This window comes from Pseudorasbora parva, chromosome 18, assembly GCF_024679245.1.
Source record: "Pseudorasbora parva isolate DD20220531a chromosome 18, ASM2467924v1, whole genome shotgun sequence".
NCBI lineage: Eukaryota > Metazoa > Chordata > Actinopteri > Cypriniformes > Gobionidae > Pseudorasbora > Pseudorasbora parva.
The window spans coordinates 27,327,626-27,350,146 of NC_090189.1; the positions used below are offsets into that span (position 1 = coordinate 27,327,626).

Genomic DNA, 22,521 nt, shown 5'->3' on the forward strand with positions numbered 1-22,521 from the left:
CTGAAACAGATATAGAATTTATTTAACCATGAGTAGGAAAAAAATACATAGGTGTAAAGGAAACAAGCTGACCCTGTTATAAACACATCACTACTCAGAGAACCAAGAGAACTGGAGAAACAGTGAAATCCAAAACGCCTTGTTTACCATTAGGTTTTTATCCCCAACACTTAATATTGAATTAAAAACAGCTGCCATTATTTGATTTTTTTTATTTTTTATTAAATATCTATATTTTTACCATATATATATTTATATATATATGCAACATTCTTATTTGAAACATTGTGCAAGTGTTATGCTGGTATTCCATAAATGGTAAACAAGAGTTGGTCCAGTGCATTAAATAGTGACATTACCTAAATACTTATTGACTCTCAGCTGATTCAACCACAATCCTGACCATTAAACTACTACCCCTACCGACAGAGAAAAGTTGACTATGAAACAGGATAAGGAAATGAAACGGATTTCGATGGTGAAGCCAGAAACATCTGCTCAAGTGGATCTGAAAAGGGAGGGGGTGCAAGTAATTATTGCCAAGTTGAGCATGTCTACATGATTAACATTATGCTGTTTTTGCTTGCCGTGCACAAGACCACCTGAAACCATTGTCTTTGACCCAAAGAAAATTTATGATGGCAACAATATCTAAACATGCACAATTTAGTAAAAGTGATTTTTTTTTTTTTTAGAGATCAGTGACACAGTTGTGCACAGAAGACAAGGAAAAGAACAAGAATAATAAAAACAAGGTCTCATCTCATCCAAAACTTCACCATACTTTCTTCTGGAGAGTGAAAGCAAGAAAACAAGCAGGAAAGAAAACGAGAGCGAACGAGAGAGAGAGAGAGAGAGAGAGAGAGAGACTGCAATGCTTACCACAACCCAAACACATCTGCACGCTTTAAACTAACTGGCTCTCAAACCAGGTGAAACGCCACATAAAGCTCAGGGTCAAAGTTGAAATTGTTTAGTGACAAAATGACAGCTCTTTATTTCTCTGTGACTTTACGATTTCATTGATGTATTTTTTTTCTCTCAAAAGTTTCTTGAAGTGAAGGTTAGCAACAATATAAATCTATAATTCAGTGTGCCAACATTTTTACAAAAAATTTGGTTTTGAGTCTTACAAAACAAAAGCAAAATGGAAAAGAAAAAAAAGACAAACTATTAGATATAATACACACACATCAACAATTCATGTCAAAGAAAGGAAACGTGATACATTATTTATTCACACTTTACAAAAAAATCTTTTTACTACAACACCATCAGCAATCCAATATAACCAGACAAGTTGCTTTCAATTAAAAACAACTAGAAGAAAACAAAAAAACTGACAGATAATGTGAGGAATAAAAAGGGACACCAAAAGGGGAACTATAAGATGGTCCTCCCCAGTTCATCTACTTACTCTTGCTTGATAAAAGTCATTAAAATTGACCTCTGCCTCATTGGCAAAAGTACTTTTTTTTTTTATTAAAAAAAAAGAAAAAGCAATGAGTAGCTGCACCAGTGATCTACAATAAGTGCTTGTCAATCCATTAGATTTTTAAAACATGACAAATCCGAAAAGGGGGGGAGGGGGACGAAAAACAAATTGGCTTTGAGAGCATGCGGCAATAAAAAGCCGCCTCGCTATTGCAATGCCAAGTTAAAAATCAGACCACGCTACAGGAATGGTACTCTGGCCTTGCGTTTGGAGAAGAAAACGGACAAAAATCACCATGTACGATTTCATCAGGTCAGAGAACAGGCTTTACAGTAGTAAATCGAGCTTTACGCTTGGCCTTGTGGCAGAATGCATTGGATGGCACGACACGAGGAGATGACCGTGGTCTAGCAGGAAGTGAAAAACAGAACGAGATCCAAACAAATAGAGAAAAAGCAAAATATACGGTTAAAGTGAATTGCCTGAGTCGAGAGGGAGGATGCGGCAGTAAATAGAGAATACAAATGGAAGGAGGAAAAAAAATTAAATAAATTGAATGGTGGAACTAGTTGAGAATGAAAGGATTTCTCCACATCACGAGCGTGGATCGGCACAGCAGAAAAAAAACAAAAACAACAACAACTCACTTTACTCGACATTGTAGACACCCAAAAAAAGATCAGAGGGATAAGATGTTTCAAGAAAAGCCAACAAACAGAAATGAGGATATTGTATAAGAAGATTGAGGCTGTTTAGGTGTTCACTGATAGCACTGGCAGTGCACTTAAAGAAACCAATCAGTGAGGCACAGTCACGTGTTTTTGAATATCAAAGCAGGTAACAGGACCACATCACCAGATATCTGCCTCAGTGGAATACATCCAAAATAATAATAAAAAGAAAACAAAAACTGGTACACTGGGTAAAAATGGGAACCTGGACAAGTGCAACTTTACACAGCAGATACCTGAAAAAAATTACTTTACACACGCTGGTCTTTTGAAATGTTCATTATGATGAACATCTAAAACTGATAGAAATTTCGCTTTCATTTACAATACAATCATTTTTCATCCAAATCTAAAAGTGTACGTACAAAAAAAAAGAAAAAAAAAGAAAAAGAAAAGAAAAATAGATGCAGTAGATCAGGACTTTTGTAGCTTGTATACAATCAAGTAGAGAAAAGAAATAACAAAACTAAAAAGTTTGAAGTGAACTGGAGTCTTGGCTGGGCGACGTGTCTACTGGTGACATCGAGGGTTTTAATTTATCCGTCTATGAGTGGGATGTGCTTGTCTTTGCTCATTCTAGCATATTCTTAACATGATCTCCTGCCAAACTTCCTCAGGTGCAAAGGCTACGGTCACTGGCATTCGCTAAAACACAGCGGGCCGTTTCCAGATGGCTTCCCTTTATTGAAACTCTTGCTCGGCTGTACGCACCAGATCTGCGGGCACCTCAGCTCTAGGAGGGCACTATGGCACATGAAGCTCGACAACTTCATAAGTAGGCCATTTTGGCTCTAGAAATGTTGCTTTCTTAAAAGCATGTATAAAACAAAAAAAAGGTACGATCGCACTGGCGTCCAATAGACTTATTTATGAGACGGGGAAAGGCCCAGTAGGTGATGGTGGACCGCGCAAACCCGTCACTGGTGTACAGCTAGAGCACGAGGCAGAGCGTCCGTGGAGAGGCCTCAGCACCATCGAGTGCAAATGTGAGAGTTCGGCCCGCTCTCTTTACACAATAAAAGCCCTTTTTTAAAGGGTTGCTCCTGGAGATCGGACTCTCTGACCTAAGCTGGTGAAATTGGTATTTTCGGTCTTCGAATTCAGCTGCTTGCTCTAGACTGGCCTCATAATAGCATGATCTAAATTATGCGTTTCATGATATTCCGCTTGAGCTGGACTCCCTGCACGTTTCAAAGATATTGCCATTTAGTTCTTTATATAAAAAAAGCTTCTTTTTTTTTTTACTGTCTTAAGGTAAAACTTACATGATCACTCGGGGCCCTTAGGGTTTTGGAAAAAAAGTACAGAATGTTAACTTGTGCCCAGAAACGGAAGAAGAAAATGAAAACTTAAACAAAAAAAGTGGGTGAGAGGTGGTATAGATAAGACTGACAAAAGCGTCTGCTTCAGTTAAAATCCGTGGGAATAAAAGTTTGCCATACCCCATCTCCTCATAAGAGATTCAGATTTATACACAACAGCCCTTGCCTCGTTCTCTCTCCACCGAGAGCAAAAGGAGGAAGGGGCCGGAGCTCCCCCTGCTGGCTCGGAGAACTACCTGCGACCAGGCAGATGAATGCCGTTGACAGCAGGCGGATAGGGCAGGAGCAGCTCCAGTTGTGCAAACAGGGAGAAGTGATCAGAGGGGATGTGGGGATGGGGGCAGCCAGTGATATTGTTCTCATGGAGCCAGTGGGGGTCCAGGGGACCCAGTACACCCAGAACGTTGAGCAAAGGTTGAGAGTAGAAGATGTAGTCAATGATGCCCTGAAAAAAGAAACAAAAAACAGTTACAATTGTGCCATTGATGGTTTTAAACTTCAAGATGACAATTAAATATGGATTAATCTTTATAAAACTACAAAAGCTATTCAGTCAAGAGCAGTGAGAAGGCATTTGGCCAAAGCCGAATACCTTATTGGAAAATGCAAGGAGACAGAACGCATTCTACAGAGCCCCCAAAGGGACAAAGTGATGGAATAAAGGAGATGGGAGGAAATGTATACATTTCAATCAGGGCTCAAAATTATAATTTTTTACTTGATGGCACTTGTGCTTCCAACTTTAAAAAGTTAGGAGCACCCAGCAAAATTTAAGGAGCATGCACCACAACTACTACACACTTGTTAAGATAAACCTTAAAAAAATAATGATTTTTCTTTTAAATTCTTCCCTGCCAAACACGGAATTTTCCGTTTTTTGTGAGAAAATGCTTCCACTGCAAACACAGAATTTTCCAGGTTTCTGTGTTTTCAATGTTAGATGCTTGGGGGCGCCATTACACATCTTCTGAATGAGTACAGAATCTTCTGATCAACACACACGCAAAGATGACGCAGTTAAACAAGCGATGCAAGAAGATGCATATGTAAAATAACGTGATCAACATTAAATATAATACAAATCAAAACTGCCTAATGTTACTAAATTAAATGTGGACCCAGGACAGACTACAAAACTGTGCAAGTATTAGGGGTGTTGATGGACTATCTGCTCTATCTGCGTTTGATCATCAGTCCAAATTTGATATGGATACAGTCTTTCACAAAAAATTTGAATCTCAGCTTTTTGTTCAAAATATTATATGGGCGATTAAATTGTGAAAATGGTCAAACACCCTGGCGATAGCTGGCAACTTTTTTAAACACTGGCGGGGAAACAGTTAACAAGCAAATGGGGCACCTTTTTCTTAGCTCTTTAACATGCCAAAACGGTCTTAAAAATATCTGTACCCATTTGAATTGAGGCACCAATGCATGTTAATTATGATCAGTGACCAATTGTTGACCAATTGTTTAAATTAGATTAAACTAGAATTTAAAGTAAAAACAGAATGGTCTGACTTTAGATTTGTGAAATGATGCTACACAATACATGCCTGTACAAACAAAAACAGCAGACTGACTAAGAAAATGCAGATTGACTCTCAGACTTTAGGTGGCACTTACGGAGCAGCAGCGATATAGTGCCATTTTGCTGCGGCGCTTATAATACTTTATACAGAGATATGAAGAAAAGAAAATGCCATAGAAAATTCCTCAACCCCGATTCCTCAAATTCCTGCACCCTTTTTCGGTATGTGAACAAAGAGCCCCTTGAATGTTACAGGGTTCCTACACATTTTCTATTTCAAAATTATATACTTTCCAGGCTCAAATGTCTCTGTAGAATTTTCCGACCGTATTTAACATTAATGTTTCATACAGCATTGTTATAATCTGGTATATAATAGCTACCTAAATATTTTTCTTTTCATTGGTTCTCTCAAAGTAATGCACTTAAAAAAGAAACTTTAAATGCTTCACAACCTGCACATATTCAGACTTTGGATGTTTTATAAATCCAAAATGAAAAGCAGCTAAAACAGAAGAGATGCATAAGCATTTTAAGAAAATGTCTAACCCTAAAGTCATAGGTGTAGTTGGTGTAAGGCATCAGGCCATTCTCATAGGCGCTCTTCAACTTGAAGCCGTGCGTGATCCTGGTGCTGGAGGTGCCGTTCTTGCCGTTGCAGTTGAAGTTGGTCAAGCTGTCAATGTATCGCAGCTCTTTGAAGTCCTTGTGGGTGCTGTCCACACCACCTGTGCTCAGGTACTCCACCACACCTGTGTGCATTAAAATCTCCATCAGGAATTGAGCATAAAGGAAAATTAATCTCCAAACACTAGTACTAGCACACATACCCGAGTCAGGTAGAGAGTTGAGGTCAGCGCAGAGGACGAGGGGGATGGCATTGGTTTCCCCAGAAATCGAGGAAAGCTTCAGACTGCGAGTGGCCTTATCCACAATGTTCTTCACTTCAGACAGGAACATCATGGTCTGGACAAGCTTCACATCCGAGTACTCTGGGTCCCAGTGCATATGAGCATTGGCCACCAGGATGAGCTGTTTCTCTATGCCATGCAGAGGCTTTCCAGCTATGGAGCAAAAAACAACAACACTGCTTTAGATATTGCTCAGGGAGATACTACTATAGTTCTTAATATTTTGAATTAGTTTTCATTTCATATTTTCAGGGATCATTAAATATGAATTTGTCTATAGTCTATACAGTTTATACATAAATCTATACATACATTTTAGTATAATAAAATAAAATAAGTAAAATGAGATGTTGCCTTGGCAAACAAGGCAAATTTTTATTCATTACAGTTAACTTATTTCAAGTAACAAATGTAATGGTTTTTCTAGCTAACAATAATAACCTTGCTGCCGAAAAAAAATCTAAATTCTATTCCATTTTACTTGAATGAAAAAAAAGTTAATTCAGTTTCAGATTTGTTAAAGATTACATGTACAGTTGTACTATATTAGCATTTTTAAAGGGATAGTTCACCCAAAAATGTAAGCAGATAAACATCAAATTTTCATTTTTGGGTTAACTATCCATTTAATGATGAACTAAATGGACATTAGATGACAGCAAAGAAACAAAAACACAACTGTAAATTCACAACTGAAATGAGAATGAATAATTAATTAGAGCTGCACGATATGCACGTTTCAAAAGAGATCACAATTCTCCCATGATTTTGAACAAACAACTAAATAGTATGTCATTTACCAGACGTTCAACTGCTATGGTGCATTTAGAAAATAAAGTTAAATTTGAATGATAATTCTTCACTTGTTTCATTAGTGGATGAATGAATCTCTTGAACTAATGGTTCAATAAATACATTAACAGTCACTTGTCACCACCTATGGTCTTTGAAAAGGGGATTTATTTTATTTTGATTGCTACTGTTAGACCGTGTTTATCTGAACTAAAAACTTTTAATCCAGTACTTGTGATCATTTTAATATTTGCAACAGAAATGATACTAGTGTGGTTGAAAAGACTGTTTTGTGAAGCCGTTTCATACCTATATATGACAACTGCTTTTTCTTGTTCAGTGGCAGCACCAACACAGTAAGGCTGCTCCGTTCAGGATTTTTCAGGCCGATCACAGGAAGCGGTATCGGCCGATACAGATCATGGGATCGATATGAAGCCTTTTTTAATCACGTATTATTTATAGGGATGCTCTGATTAGGATTTTACAGACAATAATTCAGGGTTTGAATTTCATTTTGGAAAAAGGGGAGACTTCTTCCCCTTAAATGACTTAAGGGGGAAGTTAGGGGTGGGGGGCATTTGAGAATTTTTTTCCCTAAAATTACAAACATCTTACCTAAACATTGGATCAAACACGTTTGACCAAATGTTTGATTTCCCAACGGGACAATTTTGTTGCATAATAGCTTACACAGCACAAGCCTGATTTCAAACTTTGAATTCAATTTACAAAAAAGACAAGTAAACAGTTATTAATAAAATAAACAAATTACAAGAATTACAAGCAGTAGCACAAATAAATGCAATAACGATAAGAATGTAAAACAGCACTAAAGGTTTAAGTAAATAACCGAATAAGGAATCAGATGTAAAAACAATGGGTAGACTTCCCTGAATAAATTAAATAGCGATTAATCCTTACATTTAAAGTTACAAAGGTTATTCAGTGAAGAGCAGCGAGTAATGTTCTCTTTTTTGACAGACAGCACCATGCATTTAAAGGCTGCTGCCACTTCAAGATCTAATGCACAAATCCAATATACTGTTACACATGCATTTCTCAACCGGTTACGTTCAAGTTACGCAAATACTCGCTAAGATGGTCATTTTCGTACACACGTGTGTGTATTGGAACATTAAAATGCATTTAGCCATGAAAAGAACAGAGCAGTTTGAGAGATGGCTTTGTGTGTGATCTTTGATTGCGCATGCCCGCTCGAGGGCACAAGAAAAGCTTGAATGTTTAAAATGGCAATACCAAAAAAGGGCCGTGCTGCATCGACACTAAGTTTATAATTTGCATATCACCTTCAGCATTAAAATTTGACCTGTGGTGATGTTGGAACCATGTCATACCACGGCAAGCATGCATCTTTTTGCGTTGTCAGCATGAGATCGGTTTCTAAGATCCGCAAATTAAGAGATAGCAGATCAAGTCTTTAGAAGCGATTATCACTGATAGCGATTGGCAGGCGATCAGAGCACCCCTAGAAAACAGATTTGATTGGTTTTGTTGAGTTTTTTTTTCCAAAGGTTTAGTTGACTCATTATCATTCAGAAATACGATCATGTGGGTGTTTAAATCGAGATTACAATCTTAACGATTTACTATGCAGCTCTAAAATTAATCAATTAGATATGTTTCCGTCCTTGATTTTGATTGGCTGAGACATACAGCTGTTGCTAAATACTCTATAAACCCACACCCGTGATCTCATTACACCATTATTCCTCTGTGGCAACCATTTTGCTAAATGTTGCTGAAAACTACCTTGGTTGACAAAATTGGTTTTCAAAATAAATATTTGTTGCGGTGCATGTATAAAGTACATGGATCAATTACATGAATCTGAAATACCCCACTGCAATGATTCGTCTTAATACAATCGTGTACTGGTGTAAAAAGTTAAATTAAATTCTGTGAGTATTTTATATTTTTAGTAAATGTCAGTAAATCATAAAAGAACAGCGAAAAAGAAAACAGACCTGACTGCTCCATTGTCTCTTTCCGCAGCTCTAGTAGTACAGCCACGCCGATGTTGTCCTTGGTCATCACCCTGTTCAACATGGCCTCTGAGCCCTCTGAGTTTGCCATAGCCAGCTGGTTGAACTCCACTGTATGTTTCTGTACCAGACTGAACCTGCTCAACACAGAAACAGCAAGGTCAGGATGGGTACACAAAATGCTACAACATCTGTTGTTCTAAGTGTCATCTTGCATGTTTTCTACATCATTAGGCAGTGGTGCTCAATCATGCGGTACCTATAGAACTCCAGGACAGAGAACCAATAAATGAAAGCCCTGCAGTCTGCTTATGCTGGACTCACTTTTCTGTTTTGTAGAAAACGGCACAGCCGTCCACGTGTTTGCGGTCAGATTCAGACATGGTCCTGGCTCGGGACTTCGGGCTAAAGAACCCTTCGTAACCATGTTCCTTTAGCTCCACCAGGAAGTAGTTGTAGTACTGCTCTGTCTCCACTTCCTAGTAGGCATAAATGTGACAAATGTGAATGGCTGCATTAAAAAAAAAAACTGCATACTTCCCTACTAAATAGTAAGTAAAAAACAGTGTGAAAAGTGCAGGAATTCACAGTACTCAGACAAAAGTAGCTCTTCCCGTTACTTTTTGCCTACTTTTGTGAGATTCTGAAGTGTTCATACAATGGACACTTTACCATCCCATGAGGCCACAGGAGAGGACTTCTCAATGGCAGTGGAGGCGCAAATGACGCTGGTAGGACACTTGATAAAATGACAACATTGTGTGTGTGTAGTACGTCCACATGACAATCACATTATATAGAAAATACATTCTTAGCGGTCGCAAAGTACATACTTATTCAAAATAAGTACCTATGAAAGTATGCGAGTTTAGCTAATGTTTATCCACACAACCGTAAATGCATCCACAATTCTCAAACACAAACTTGTGACTGGATTGGGACCAGAGTGAGTGAGCAGAGTGGAGTGGGAGAGAGAAGCATGATTTTGAATGGAGTGAGGAACGCATTTTCTAAAAGTCAGAGCGTCGTGATTTTCACTCACTCCACTACCGCTCTATACGACCCGTAACATAATTGCATCTTTAGACATAACTCACACGTTAAACATTTAACTAGCTTAATACAGGTGGATCACTCAAATCAGAAAGAATGTAAAGGTTAAGATGTTATACTTCAAGGACATTTTTTGGACCTTCTAAATACGGAATATGATCAGGTGAAAAAAGCACATTATTAACAGGGATCTGCAATCGCTTTCTCTAATGCACTCAAACTAATGTAATCTTACAGTGCTTATCTGCCTAGTTATCTGTATCTGATTTTGAAAGAGCAGAAATCTGTAGTGCAGTGAACCTACAGATAAAATAACTGATGAAAATGTACTATTTTCAGCTTTCCAAACAATTTGCACAGCAAGTAGCAGTGATATTTAACTTTGAATGCATGTCAAGACTACTCTTCCAATCCATCCATCCATAGTTTCATTCAAACTCCTATTGTTTAATCATTTAATTCAGAATTTATTAGTATTCAGAAAGTAAAGTATTCAGACCACCTTAAATTTTTAACTGTTATATTGCAGCCATTTGCTAAAAACCTTTAAATTTCTTTTTTTCCTCAATGTACACAGTAGTGCTGCAACGGCGTGTCAACGTTTTTACGCTATTTAAAGACGCACGCATATTCGTTCAGCTGCATTTCCTTAAGTTCTCTCTCCGCCCTTTTGCGCATCTCTTACTCACACACACACACACTCGTTGCGTTGCATCCGACCGTAAATCTTAAACAAGTTTTATTGCATTTTGGCGCATTTAGTGTGACATAGCTTTTAAAACCAGAGCAGTTGAATAACAGTTGCGACACGCCTTCATCACGCGGCGCTCATTATAGTTCTAAACAAACCAGCACTGTGTCAATCAATACAGACCAGTGTTTCCCAACCGGCATCCCGAGTAAAAGGTGCCGGGACGCACTTACACCACGGTTCATCTCACATCTGATGACGCATCTTTAATATGGGTTGTAACTTAAAAATAATGCAGCATGTATGTTTGTGTCGATGGATACACGTGCTGACTCCTCAGGTATACACTACAACAACAGCGATAATAAAAGAAAAACGTGGGCAAAACGGTCTCTCTTTGTAAACTTTATAAAACGCATGCGAGTGCTGCCGTACGTCTGAATATGAGCAGTCATTTTCACAGTCATCACCCCCGTGTATCCAGGAGACGCGAATGAGAAGATCTGTCTCTGTGCACTCGTCAAAGCGCGCAAATATTGAGTTCTTTCAAATCCTGTGCTTAAACGGACAAACTCACACAAAAAGTATGTCAAAATGTCATAGCCTGCTCTGTATGCCTTAAGTGAACTTTATACAGAAAATACGACTATCCTTGGGTCTTAAAGGGGCAGTAGCCGTTACTGCTGTCTGTTTAATGTCAAACAAAAGATAAAGACATCACTCACTGCTCTTGATTGACTAGCTTTTGTAAGTTTAATAAGGATTTTTTTTTAAATTTAAACAGTTAAATATGCCGTTATTTTACATTTCATTACTTTATTCCATTTCTCTACCAAAAAACTAATGTTAGACCTACCTGAAAAACATTGTTTATTTTATTCTCATCTTTGCTCAATAGTATTTATTTGTGCTGCTGCTTCTAAGTTATTTGTTCTTTTTTTCTTTATTTTCATTTGACAGTAGTCCTTTTTCCCCTGAACATAGCAAATACCGAACTGTACTGAAACGTGAACCTAAAACCGTGATACAAACCGAACCGTGAGTAGTTTGTACTGTTACACCTCTAGCGTAACTTATGCGAAGGGGGTGCCACAGAATTTTGAAAAATTTCAAAGGGTAAAAAAAAAAATCGTTAGATTAGTCGACAGAAAAAAATATTCGTTAGTTGCGGCTCTAGTACACAGCATCCCATATTGACAGAAGAACAATTGTCAATATGTTTGCAGATTTATTATAAATATAAATAATCACATGGTCCGAAGTGTTCAGACCCTTTGCTCAGTATTTGGGAAATATGCAACGGATCCTCTGCCATTCCTCCTTGCAGATCCTCTCCAGTTCTGTCAGGGTGGATGGTAAACGTTGGTGGACCGCCAGTTTCAGGTCTCTCCAGAGATGCTTAATTGGGTTTAAGTCAGGGCTCTGCCTGGGCCATTTAAGAACAGTCACAGAGATGTTTTGAAGTCACTCCATTATTTTAGCTGTGTGCTTCATTGTCTTGTTGGAAAGTAAACCTTCAACCCAGCCTGAGGTCTTCAGCACTCTGGAGAAGGTCTTCGTCCAGGATACCCCTGTACTTCATTGCATTCATCTTTGCCCACAATTGCAACCAATCGTCCTGTCCCTGCAGCTGAAAAACACCCCCACAGCAAGATGCTGCCACCACCATGCTTCACTGTTGGGACTGTATTGAACAGGTGATTTTCTCCACACATATCGCTTAGAACTTTTTGGCCTTAATTCTATCTTTGTCTCATCAGACCAGAGAATCTTATTTATCACCATCTTGGAGTCCTTTGGAGTTTTTTTTTTTTTTTTTTAGCAAACTCCATGCAGGCTTTCATGTGTCTTGCACTGAGGAGAGGCTTCCATCGGGCCACTCTGCCATAAAGGCCCAACTGCTGGAGGGCTGCAGTGATGGTTGACTTTCTACAACTTTCTCCCATCTCCTGACTGCATCTCTGGAGCTCAGCCATGGTGATCTTTGGGTTCTTCTTTACCTCTCTCACCAAGGCTCTTCTCCACCGATAGCTCAGTTTGGTCGGACGGCCAGCTCTATGAAAGTTTCTGGTCGTCTCAAACATCTTCCATTTAAGGATTACGGAGGTCACTGTGCTCTTAGGAACCTTAAGTGCAGCAGACTTTTTTTGTAACCTTGGCCAGATCTGTGCCTTGCCACAATTCTGTCTCTGAGCTCTTCAGGCAGTTCATGCACTGAGCTGTAAGGTCTTATATAGACAGGTGTATGGGCTTTCCTAACCAAGTCCAATCAGTATAATAACACAGCTGGACTCAAATATTTCAGTTTCTCTTTTTTAATAAATCTGCAAAAATGTCAATAATGTGTTTGTCAATATTGGGTGCTGTGTGTACATTAATGAAACATTTCCTTAAATAATTTAGCAAATGGCTGCAATATAACAGAGTGAAAAAAATTAAGGTGTTCTGAATACTTTCCGTACCCACTGTGTCATAAACCAAACTTTTGTGATATTTCAGTGCTTGCTTAAATACTTCAGCAGCAAAATTCCTACTAACGAAGACCGAGCGGTGTGTGATATCAGTGAGCGAGAGGAATGATTATTGAATGCTTAGAGCGTGGAGGGGAAATTGCTGCTGCTCCACTCCGCTCACAAACTCTGATTGGGACTAACTAAATGATTTGTGTCTATGGAATAAACTGCTTTTAAGCAAAGATTGCTACAAAATTTGTCAAACTAAAACAGGAGTTCTCAAGCTTGAGTTAATTACATGTGTAGCTGACAAACCTGTAGGCTGATGATGTCCGCACTGCAGGTGAGGATCTCCTGCATGATGGACTTCTTCCTGTAGTCCCAGTTGAGGGCCCAGGAGGGACAGTAGCCATAGAGCTGACGTGTGGCGTACTTGTCACACAGCACATTGTAGCACATTACAGAAAATAGTGCTAAAATACAAAGGGAGATGAAGCAAGATTTCAGTAAGGTTATCAAAAATAGTCATTCAATAAGATAGTTACTATCATAATCTTTAATTAAAATAAAGATGCAGAATATTATTACACTATAGCATCATTTCAGGGCTTGACCATAAGGACTGCCTGATGCTCCACAAAAACATTGGTCAGCGAACAAAAACAGACTGTCTATTGTGCATCACACCAGAATAAACCTCACTGGTCCACGCTAGGATTGAGCGAGTCTGATAGCCTGCTTTATTTGCCGGATTGGGTATTGGTTTTATTTAATAATATTAAAATAATTTAATCTTGCAGGCTTTTATTGCCATTTCAATTATGTTACTTTCCACTGGGTGTCTGTTAGAACACAACCCTGGACTAGAGATTGTATCGTTCTTCTCACACGGTAACAGAAATTAAGCTGTTAAAAGAAAATGCTCAATAAAATATTGCAAAGATACACTATGCATCGATATCTCTTTTCATTGTGTTTTGAACTTCTCAATGTGGATGGAGCACTACACAGCGTCCAGGTTGCTTAGAGCATATCATCCTTCCCAAGGGATGTGCACAAGCTCTGTGTGCCGCTCTGTATTGGAGCCTTTTGAAATACAATACAATTGTGCAATGAAAGAGCATTAATAGCCTATCTATAATATGCTGCTGCCTCATTGCACTATACATTTAAAATAAACATCTTTTAATTTCTTTGTATATAGGTTATTTACATAAATGTATTAACTTGTTTATCATAAATGTATTTTACAACGTGTACTATTTTATCAGATTTAGTGCTACACTTATTCACTTATTTGTCCCTTACTAAATGTGTTTTCCCCCCACTAAATGTTTAGACTTTATACAATTATTTTGCACTGGTTCTTTTTCTAGAGTAACTTTTGCTGCTGAAGTAGCCACTAAATCTAGTTTATTAACCATCTAGATTATATTAGGATGTCATAGATTGTGATTATATGTTTTTCTTTATAATAAAGTCTGTATTTAGTGGATTATTAGTTCAACACCAGAACTGCAGTGTTTTTGGAATTGGAGGATACTCTGAATTTTTGGTATCAGATCGGTGCATCCCTAGTTTTCGCACGTCAAGCAAACACATGAACGTTTAGATGTGAAAAGCCTAAATTCAATCTGTTCATCAAATAAAGCAATCGATAATGTATTGAATCAGTAATGGTAATTATATCTGATTATGGAATTAAAGTCTTCAAATGATAGCCTAGCTGAATGCAAAACTTCATACAATAATAAGATTAATTACCTGAACATATAAACTCACTGATATAATTACCAGGAGATTGGCGTGCTTCTCAAGAGGAATATGATATTGAAAGTCATTAACGTTTCTGTTTTACAGACATTTCCATATAGCGTGCAGTTCAGTATCGACACACTGTTGACTTGTCTTTTTAAGATAAACAAAAGAAAATGCATTTCATCCTGATTTCATTTGTCTACTGTATAGGGAAAAACAATTAAACTTCAGCAGAAAACCAATGGAATGAGGGGTTTCTTTATTGTATATTTGAGTGCATTTATGGTTCACGCCGCGCTGCCCGTCTGCGCTTCGCTGACGAGTCGGCTGCGCGGCTCGATCGATTGAACCGCACAGATGACATGTCCGCGCAGCTCTGTAACAGCCAGCTGTCTCGTCCCACTTTTAGATTGTTTGGCTTCCGATAAACTATGACTGTAGGGAGTGCAAGTAACTGTATTTAAATTAGTATTAAAAAAAACTAAACATTGGGGGGGGGGGATTTCATAGGGCCTTATCTTAATAAATCAAATTCTTAATTTTATTGATTCAATTAGATTCAATTCAAACTCAACAAACACAGATGTCTAAAAACACCATATTGAGAGCCTCACAAGTGCTTAAATGTAAATTACAGAAACAGTGGCTGCACACACCATGTCCGATAAAAATGTATAATCTGAATTATTTGATTAATAGTGCAGCCAAGAAGTAAACCGGTCTCTGGGCAGTGCTCTGAAAATATATTTTTCTTATTAGAAAATAATTGTCTTAATGCACATGAGTAAAGGAGAAGTGAAAAAAGAAGAGAAAAATGCAGTTAAGGTCTGTGTAGCACAGTCTAAACTGAAGTGAAAGTCTCTCACCTGCTGGCCGCGTTCTGTCTGGCTCCTGCAGTGGTATCCATGAGCGAGGTGGTGGCTGTTCTATAGATACTATGGCCAAAAAAATAAAGAAAAGAAGAGTGAGCAAACCTCTCAAAAAAAACCAAGCAATGACTCAATGGAAATGGTCAGACTGGTGCAATGCCATGCAAGAACATAGCAATTATCCCCAGCAAATCAAAAGAAAGTGTACAATAAGACAACAATGCCATGACTCATTCCATTGCATGAAATTAATCTGAGCATGTACAAGAATAGAAGCTTTTCAGTGCTCACTCACCACGTTTGGTGCCTGCAAGATTGTCCAGCAGGTAGTTGAGAAGCCGCCGCGTCCCATCGGGCTCTTGATAGAGGTTCAAGATTTCTTGTGCAAGAGGGTTTCCTACAAAACAACCAAACATGAAGCATGACAGGAACATACACAATAACAGAACCAGTACATGGGTCATACTAGAATTGCATTTCCATCGGAATTTCTCTCAAATGCCACCATCACATAATTGTGAATCTAAAAAGTTAAAAGAAAAATATTTGATCAATAATAAATAGCATAATATGGAAACAAACAATTAAAAAAATGATAAACTAATAGTATAAATGTATATAAAAATGTGCGCAAAGACTAACTTCATGAACGTTTAAATGGAGATTTTGAAAGGGACTAATCACCTTCTAGAAAATGTCTTACTGTATCGTCCCTTATAACTGTTAGTAAATAAGCACACTTAAATTGCTATGATAGTTTGACATTAGGGATGAGACGATTACAGTTTTTTTTGGTGAACGAGAAGAAATGGCAGAAGGCAGTGATAGTGCTCAAGAGATTTTTCAGCCTTCTTAAAGGACCAAATCTGAGGTGTGGTCATATTTTGGCTCTTACAAAAGTCTTAAGGGAACCCTAAATCAAGGATTACCACCCTGTCTGCAAAACACGCAGAAAGAAAGTCGCTGCAATAGGAGGAAAAAACGTCAAGTCTGCCGACTCGATCATTTTCATGAACATCACCCACCGTTGTATATCGAACGCAAGGCAAGTTAACTTTGACCTCAATCCTAAAACTATATCTGGGAAATAATGGGACAAAATGTTGGTTTGAATTGAAATATTTTCTCACTCTTTGAGCCAAAGACAAACAAACAAGACTATTAAGGGTGACATTTAAAGGATAATGTATATTAATTGTACAATCATTTATATTTTTTACTACATACATAATTACAGGGACATATTGAATTGAGATTAACATTTTAAATCTTATCGGTTTTATCCATTTTACAAAATCATCCAGACAAGATTACATTACAGTAGTATTAATAGTAAAGTCCTCTGAATTCATTTTCAGTACATTAAAAGACCGATGCATGACTGAAAGCTGCATTTGATTAAAACGACAGCGCGCGGCCATTGTGACGCATGGATGTGTGCTGCGTTATATTGACGACGGTTATTATAAGGAAGAAAATGCCACCAAAAAAATGTGCGGAGCTGCTTGTTTTATTCATAGTTTTTTCATTTTCAAACTAAATTTGTGGACATACAGCTCTGGAAAAAAAATTAAGAGACCACTTAACATTGAGAAATCAATGTTACACAGTCTCTTATTTTCTCCAGGGCTTTATCTCTGAACCAGTCACGAGTGAAATTTTGTTTTCCACTCTATATATACACACAAACACTTCAAAATATTTATTTTAAAATGCAACATAGCATAATGGTAATTTAAACAGCCTTTGTAAAAAAAAAAAAAAAAAAAAAAAAAAAAAAAAAAAAAAGCAAAACATTAAATATGTAGCAAAAAAACCCCAAAAAAAACCCATTGATTAGCAGCAGCTTGTTTAATTGACTAGATGAATAGTCTCACACATCCCTAATATATACATGCACACATACCTTTAATTATTACATCACTTTATGGAAGTGCTTTTTAAAAAGCATGCCTTACAGTTCCTATCTTACAGTAACAGCTTGCCACTGCAATTGTAGAATGACCCAGATAAAAGTTAAAATAACAGACTGGTGTTAAAGGCACTTTAAGAATAGTTACTGTAGTGCAACAAAACATTAGGCCCACATGGAATCACATTATCTGGCCCTTAATGTTTATTAGGTATTTTGTCTAAATTGATAATGCATTTCAGCTAATAAGCTCAGTGCAATTGAAAAAAAAGTCTAAATCTAGTCTGTAGATTTCTCAAAAACCAGCATAGCAGGGCCTACACAATAAATTGTATGGGTTATAAAAGGAAGTAGTACCTTTCAAACCCAACGTTTGTAACTGAAAGAGTTTTCCAAGCTCAAAAGGCAGAACTCGTAACTGGTTGTTATTTAAAAGCAGTTCCCTGTGAAACAAAAAAAAAGACAAATTTGCATGCCATAAAAACAAACACAGCAATAAGCATCTGATGCATACAGGGTTTTTTAAGGGATTAAATATTGCATGAAAAGCCAAATGCTACATTAAATCCAACGGGTCTTTTAGACGTATGAACCCCCATACTGCACAAACCTTATTACAGCCCAATAGCATTTCAGCTGCTGGATAAAATCCCAACTACTTTAAAGGTACCTAATACAGTAGCATTTCGGCTCCTCTCAGAACATGATTTATAACCATCCACAGCAGCAGTAATCACAGTAGCAGAAAAGTGGTAACATATTTCAACCTGTGACAAATTAAATTGATTCAGAGCAAACCACTGTGTCACCCATGATAACAGTGGTGTTCAGAGCGCAGGCCCTGGATGCAAACTAACATCACCTCTGAAGAATAAAGAACCTAATTAACAATGCCATTAGGCTAAACGACTCAGACAACAGTAAGAATGGGGTTAAAAAAAAAAAAAGTCTCTGCACACTACCACAATAGCCTTAACCATCTGTCTAACATCAAACCACAATCTTTATGGCGGTTGCACTATTATCAATGAGCCATGCAATCTACAGTGTGCAAATAAACGGCCAATTAGCCACCCACCTGAGAGATACCATGTTGCCTAGCTCGGCAGGAAGGCTCCTGATCTTATTGGACGAGAGGTCCAGGTACACCAAGTTGTGTAGTTTGGCAATGTCGGGCGGGATTCGCGAAAGTGAGTTATCACTGATATGAAGAGCAGTGAGGTGGGTGAGGGACCATAATGATGAACTCAAACTCCTCACTTTTCCTGCAAAGACAACAGGACGTACACATTGAATATGCGTGCTTAAGCAATACAAAAACTCAAAAGGGATATGCAAAGTGGACATCATTTATATAGTAAAGGTTATTACACATTGAATAAATGTACACATTTCTATAGTATTTCTGCCTGCCTAGTATTGTCCTTGGTATTTTACAAAGGCTGTGATCTTTTTTTTTTTTTAAGTGTGAATTTGTATATGGTATATAATTAAACATTCTTAAACAAAAAGCTACTTCTTTTGAAGTTAAAAATGACTCAAATTAAAAAAGAAAAGCCAGACTAAATGTTAACTTGTAAGAGCTTCATCTGACTCATTTGAGCATAGTAATTATATTTATACCCAATTACTGTAGCACAGTTACTGCTTTTCATAAAAAAATAATTACTTGTTTACACATCTCCAAACTCATAAAAAACATAATAAAGGAATTTCATGTTTTTGTACTAAGCGGTTTAGGCAGTTTTCCCACAGCAGCTCTGTGTCCTTTATTTTAGATGCGTTGTGTCCATGGAAAATGCGTTATCCACTACTGTAAAATTATGGGACTGCCATATGTTGTGATTTGCATTAAATGATAAATCAAATATGTTGCTTTTTAAAATTATCATTAAATTGCATTATATTACTGCATTAATTATTGACAAGATTTTAAAAGTGCAACACAGGCCACAGTGTGACGTTAACATTATTTCCAGCTGCGTCACCTAGAAGCAAATTACCATTTTGAAGAATTAGTAAATTAAAAAAATTCCTTTAAAATAATAAACACTGGTGATTCACACACAACAACCAGGAATTCACATTAAAGTTGCAATTACTGGAAACCATAAGTAGGATTTCAAAAATTCATACTGACTAAACAAACTGGGTTTATTTTGATTTAATTTGTCTCTGACATGTCGGCCCCCACAGAGAACCCAAAATTACCAACAATCTCCAGCTCTGCCCAATATGACTTCTTCCCATTAGCCGCCTCCTCACTGGACATTATTGTGTACATCCGCCTCGGGTCAGGCGGATCATATTTTTCCTTGGGCATCCCTGTAATACTGAAATACAAACAACAGTTTCACTATTACAGGAAATGTACAGCACATGCACTTTACATTTTCATAACAGGACAGTTGGTGCAAAGAACGGTGGGATACCTAGTGAAAATGACAGTAAAAACCCTCTGAGAGCGAGGAGTGTGAAGACAAACAAAAGCATTTCCAAAATCAATAGCTGAGGGGATTTTTCCATTACGCGCATGACAAATGGAGATACTCGCACGCCGCTTCTCAAATGTGTATAAAGCAGTTTTCAAATGACGGCGATTAAAATAAAACACGAGCACAATTTTAATACCGCCTAAGACACAAATAAGCACTAAAGTAAAAAAAAAAGTGCAAAGTTTTATAAGGAAATTAACAACTTTGGCTAGCAAACCCACGTTCTTGCACGAGCAGCTGGCACTATGGGCAAAAGTCTATTATATCGACGCAAATATTATTTAGAACCACGTTTGAAAGAGGACAATTTTAGTCAGACGTGACACAAAGAGAAAAAAAGTTGTCTCATGTTACAAATCCTACGAAACAAAGGTGCAACTGAAGTCCTTGCAACCGTCAACAGCTGAACACGGTGCCAGTATATTTCCATTACATAACTGCGGTGTTAATCACTACAGAATCACTTAACCAACAGGCCAGAAGCGCGTCGTTTTTAGTCTTTCATCATCGCTGTGCAACGCAACCCAAACAAAAACACCACCACCTCGTGTTTATTTCCCAGAGCCACGTTACAGAGCTAGGACTGCTAGCTGAGCAAGTCAGGATCATGAGGATAACTTACTGCAACCTGCAAGGCGTCTTAACGAGTCGATTAGGAGCAAGCAGTTAGCAAATGAATTGGCTTTAGATAGAAATGTACTTGAGACAGATTTGCTCTCTAACTGCTGAAGTGAATTAGTTTGATCGGACCCCCTACAATGTGAGCGTTAACGTTACTCGTTTACAGTAAGGAACCTCTCTAGACAAACGTCGACTTAATTTTGCAAATGCGTTTGTGCGATATTAAACGCATGGAAGCCAAATAAGTAAGCTATGAAGAGGTTTTATGGTGTTAATACATGTACAGGAGAATATTGTGTTAGCTTATGTAGCTACCCTACGGACACAGCAGGCTGCTTACATAATCAACAATACAGATATCAACATTTAAAATCGCTTCGTTAATAATTTCATCAATGCGTCATAATATTCAAAGGGCCCACGCACACGAAGTGGAGAGAATACAAATTAGAGGATCACAATATTATCGATCCATCATTTCCTCTCTGTTCAGATTGAGCAAATTAGCTTATAGGCTAACTGGCTAACAGGCGATTATACGCTCACAAAACTAGACCAACACCAATCGCAAAACAATAGGAAAGAAACATATCCCCTTGCTTATGCACCACTAGATAGAACTGGGACGCCTCAAACGCGTATTCGTTTTACCTGTAAGCTCATACCAGTTCACAAAGACGAGTGCGCGTTTCCTTTGTTTCTGATCCGCTGCTCAGGCAAACAAGCATCATGGCGGCCGTGAGAGTTTCAGGGCGCGATAAGAAGCGCCCCCCTCATTGGCTGACTCTGAAACGAGGGATCTGATTGGTCCGCTCGTAAGCTCGACGCCTTCACACTGTTTACGCAAGGGGGTAATCTAGCGCTCGGAAAGCGTTCCACCCCTAGGGGCTGCCATTGCTAACCAAGCCATCACCTGCTGTTAGCATCCCATTGACTCCCATTCATTTTTGAGTCACTTTGACAGTGAATAACTTTACATCAGAGGCGTTTAAAGACTCCATTTGTCCATTGTATATTTCTAAAGAAACACGACAATGTATAAAAGGCTCCATTACCTTGTATCTTACACTATCGCCCCGCAGAAGCTGTTTTTGTAAAAATAGGCTAACGATTGCGTCATAACCAACGCGACCCTGTCGCGCAGTAGAGAAATTACCGTATAGACCTAAGGAGACGCTCGCAGGCAATCTTTTACTGTCTATGAGACAGTCGGGGGGACGTGGAGACATGTCCTGGAGACTAGTCTGATAAAGTCAAGGGGGAAGAATGGGTAGAAGCCCATAGTGAGCCAAAAGCAACGGGAGAAAATATTTAAACAACGTGATTCAGCTTTCGCTTTCCACATCTACTAGAAGACTCACAGCTGTCAGACAGGAGGCTCACGTCACATCTACGTCGTCAAGCTCAGTCTGAGCCTGCGCAGTTCGCTCAGCCATCAGGAAGTGAGTGCCCCTAGGTTGACTTCATTATTTCGCCGTAGACGTCAATGGGGTCGCTGTGTCCATTTCTTTTACTGTCTATGTGTTTACGCCAGCGAGGCAGTCCAAAAATGGGAGTCACAAAAATAGGTCATTTTTGCGGATGTTGACATGTAGAGTACAACAAAGATGTAAATATTTACCTAATTGTTTTTGACTATCTGGTAAATATATATTTTTGTTATACAAAAATAAGAGTTTAAAGCAAAATGTGGTGATAAACGTAATAATTATTTATGGAATATTAAACATTATATTGAGGCTCTAAAAGAAGCAAGAAATACAAAAGCGAAATGGATGTATGTCATTTTGCAATCCTTTTCTTTTTGGATTTTCACCTGTAGCCTATTGTGTATTAATTCCTTTTTTTCTTTTTCTTTTTAATTCTTTCTGTTGCATTGATGCTAATATGAGTAGCTGATACACGATCCTGTGTATATGTATGTTGTTCTTGATATGCAAT

General features: G+C 38.0%; 1 protein-coding gene across 1 annotated transcript; it reads right to left on the minus strand.

Annotated features, from left to right (window-relative positions):
- Position 1: 1 nt before the first annotated feature.
- Positions 2-21,342, minus strand: cnot6a (CCR4-NOT transcription complex, subunit 6a). The gene is made up of 12 exons (XM_067424791.1): positions 21,232-21,342; positions 19,676-19,797; positions 18,543-18,729; positions 17,822-17,907; positions 15,848-15,949; positions 15,550-15,618; positions 13,241-13,398; positions 9,053-9,207; positions 8,711-8,865; positions 5,850-6,083; positions 5,569-5,771; positions 2-3,933 (listed from the first exon to the last, which is right to left on the minus strand). The coding sequence occupies exons 2-12, from the start codon at positions 19,785-19,787 to the stop codon at positions 3,721-3,723; spliced, it is 1,674 nt and encodes a 557-aa protein (XP_067280892.1). The 5' UTR covers positions 19,788-19,797; positions 21,232-21,342; the 3' UTR covers positions 2-3,720.
- Between the last annotated feature and the right edge of the window lie 1,179 nt (positions 21,343-22,521).

Coding starts and splice junctions, on each gene's coding strand:
- cnot6a (XM_067424791.1), bottom strand. CDS start 19,787: ATGCCCAAGGAAAAATATGATCCGCCTGACCCGAGGCGGATGTACACA. Junction 17,908..18,542: donor GGCAACATGGTATCTCTCAG/GTGGGTGGCTAA, acceptor TTTGTTTCACAG/GGAACTGCTTTTAAATAACA. Junction 3,934..5,568: donor ACTACACCTATGACTTTAGG/GTTAGACATTTT, acceptor TTCTTTTTTCAG/GGCATCATTGACTACATCTT.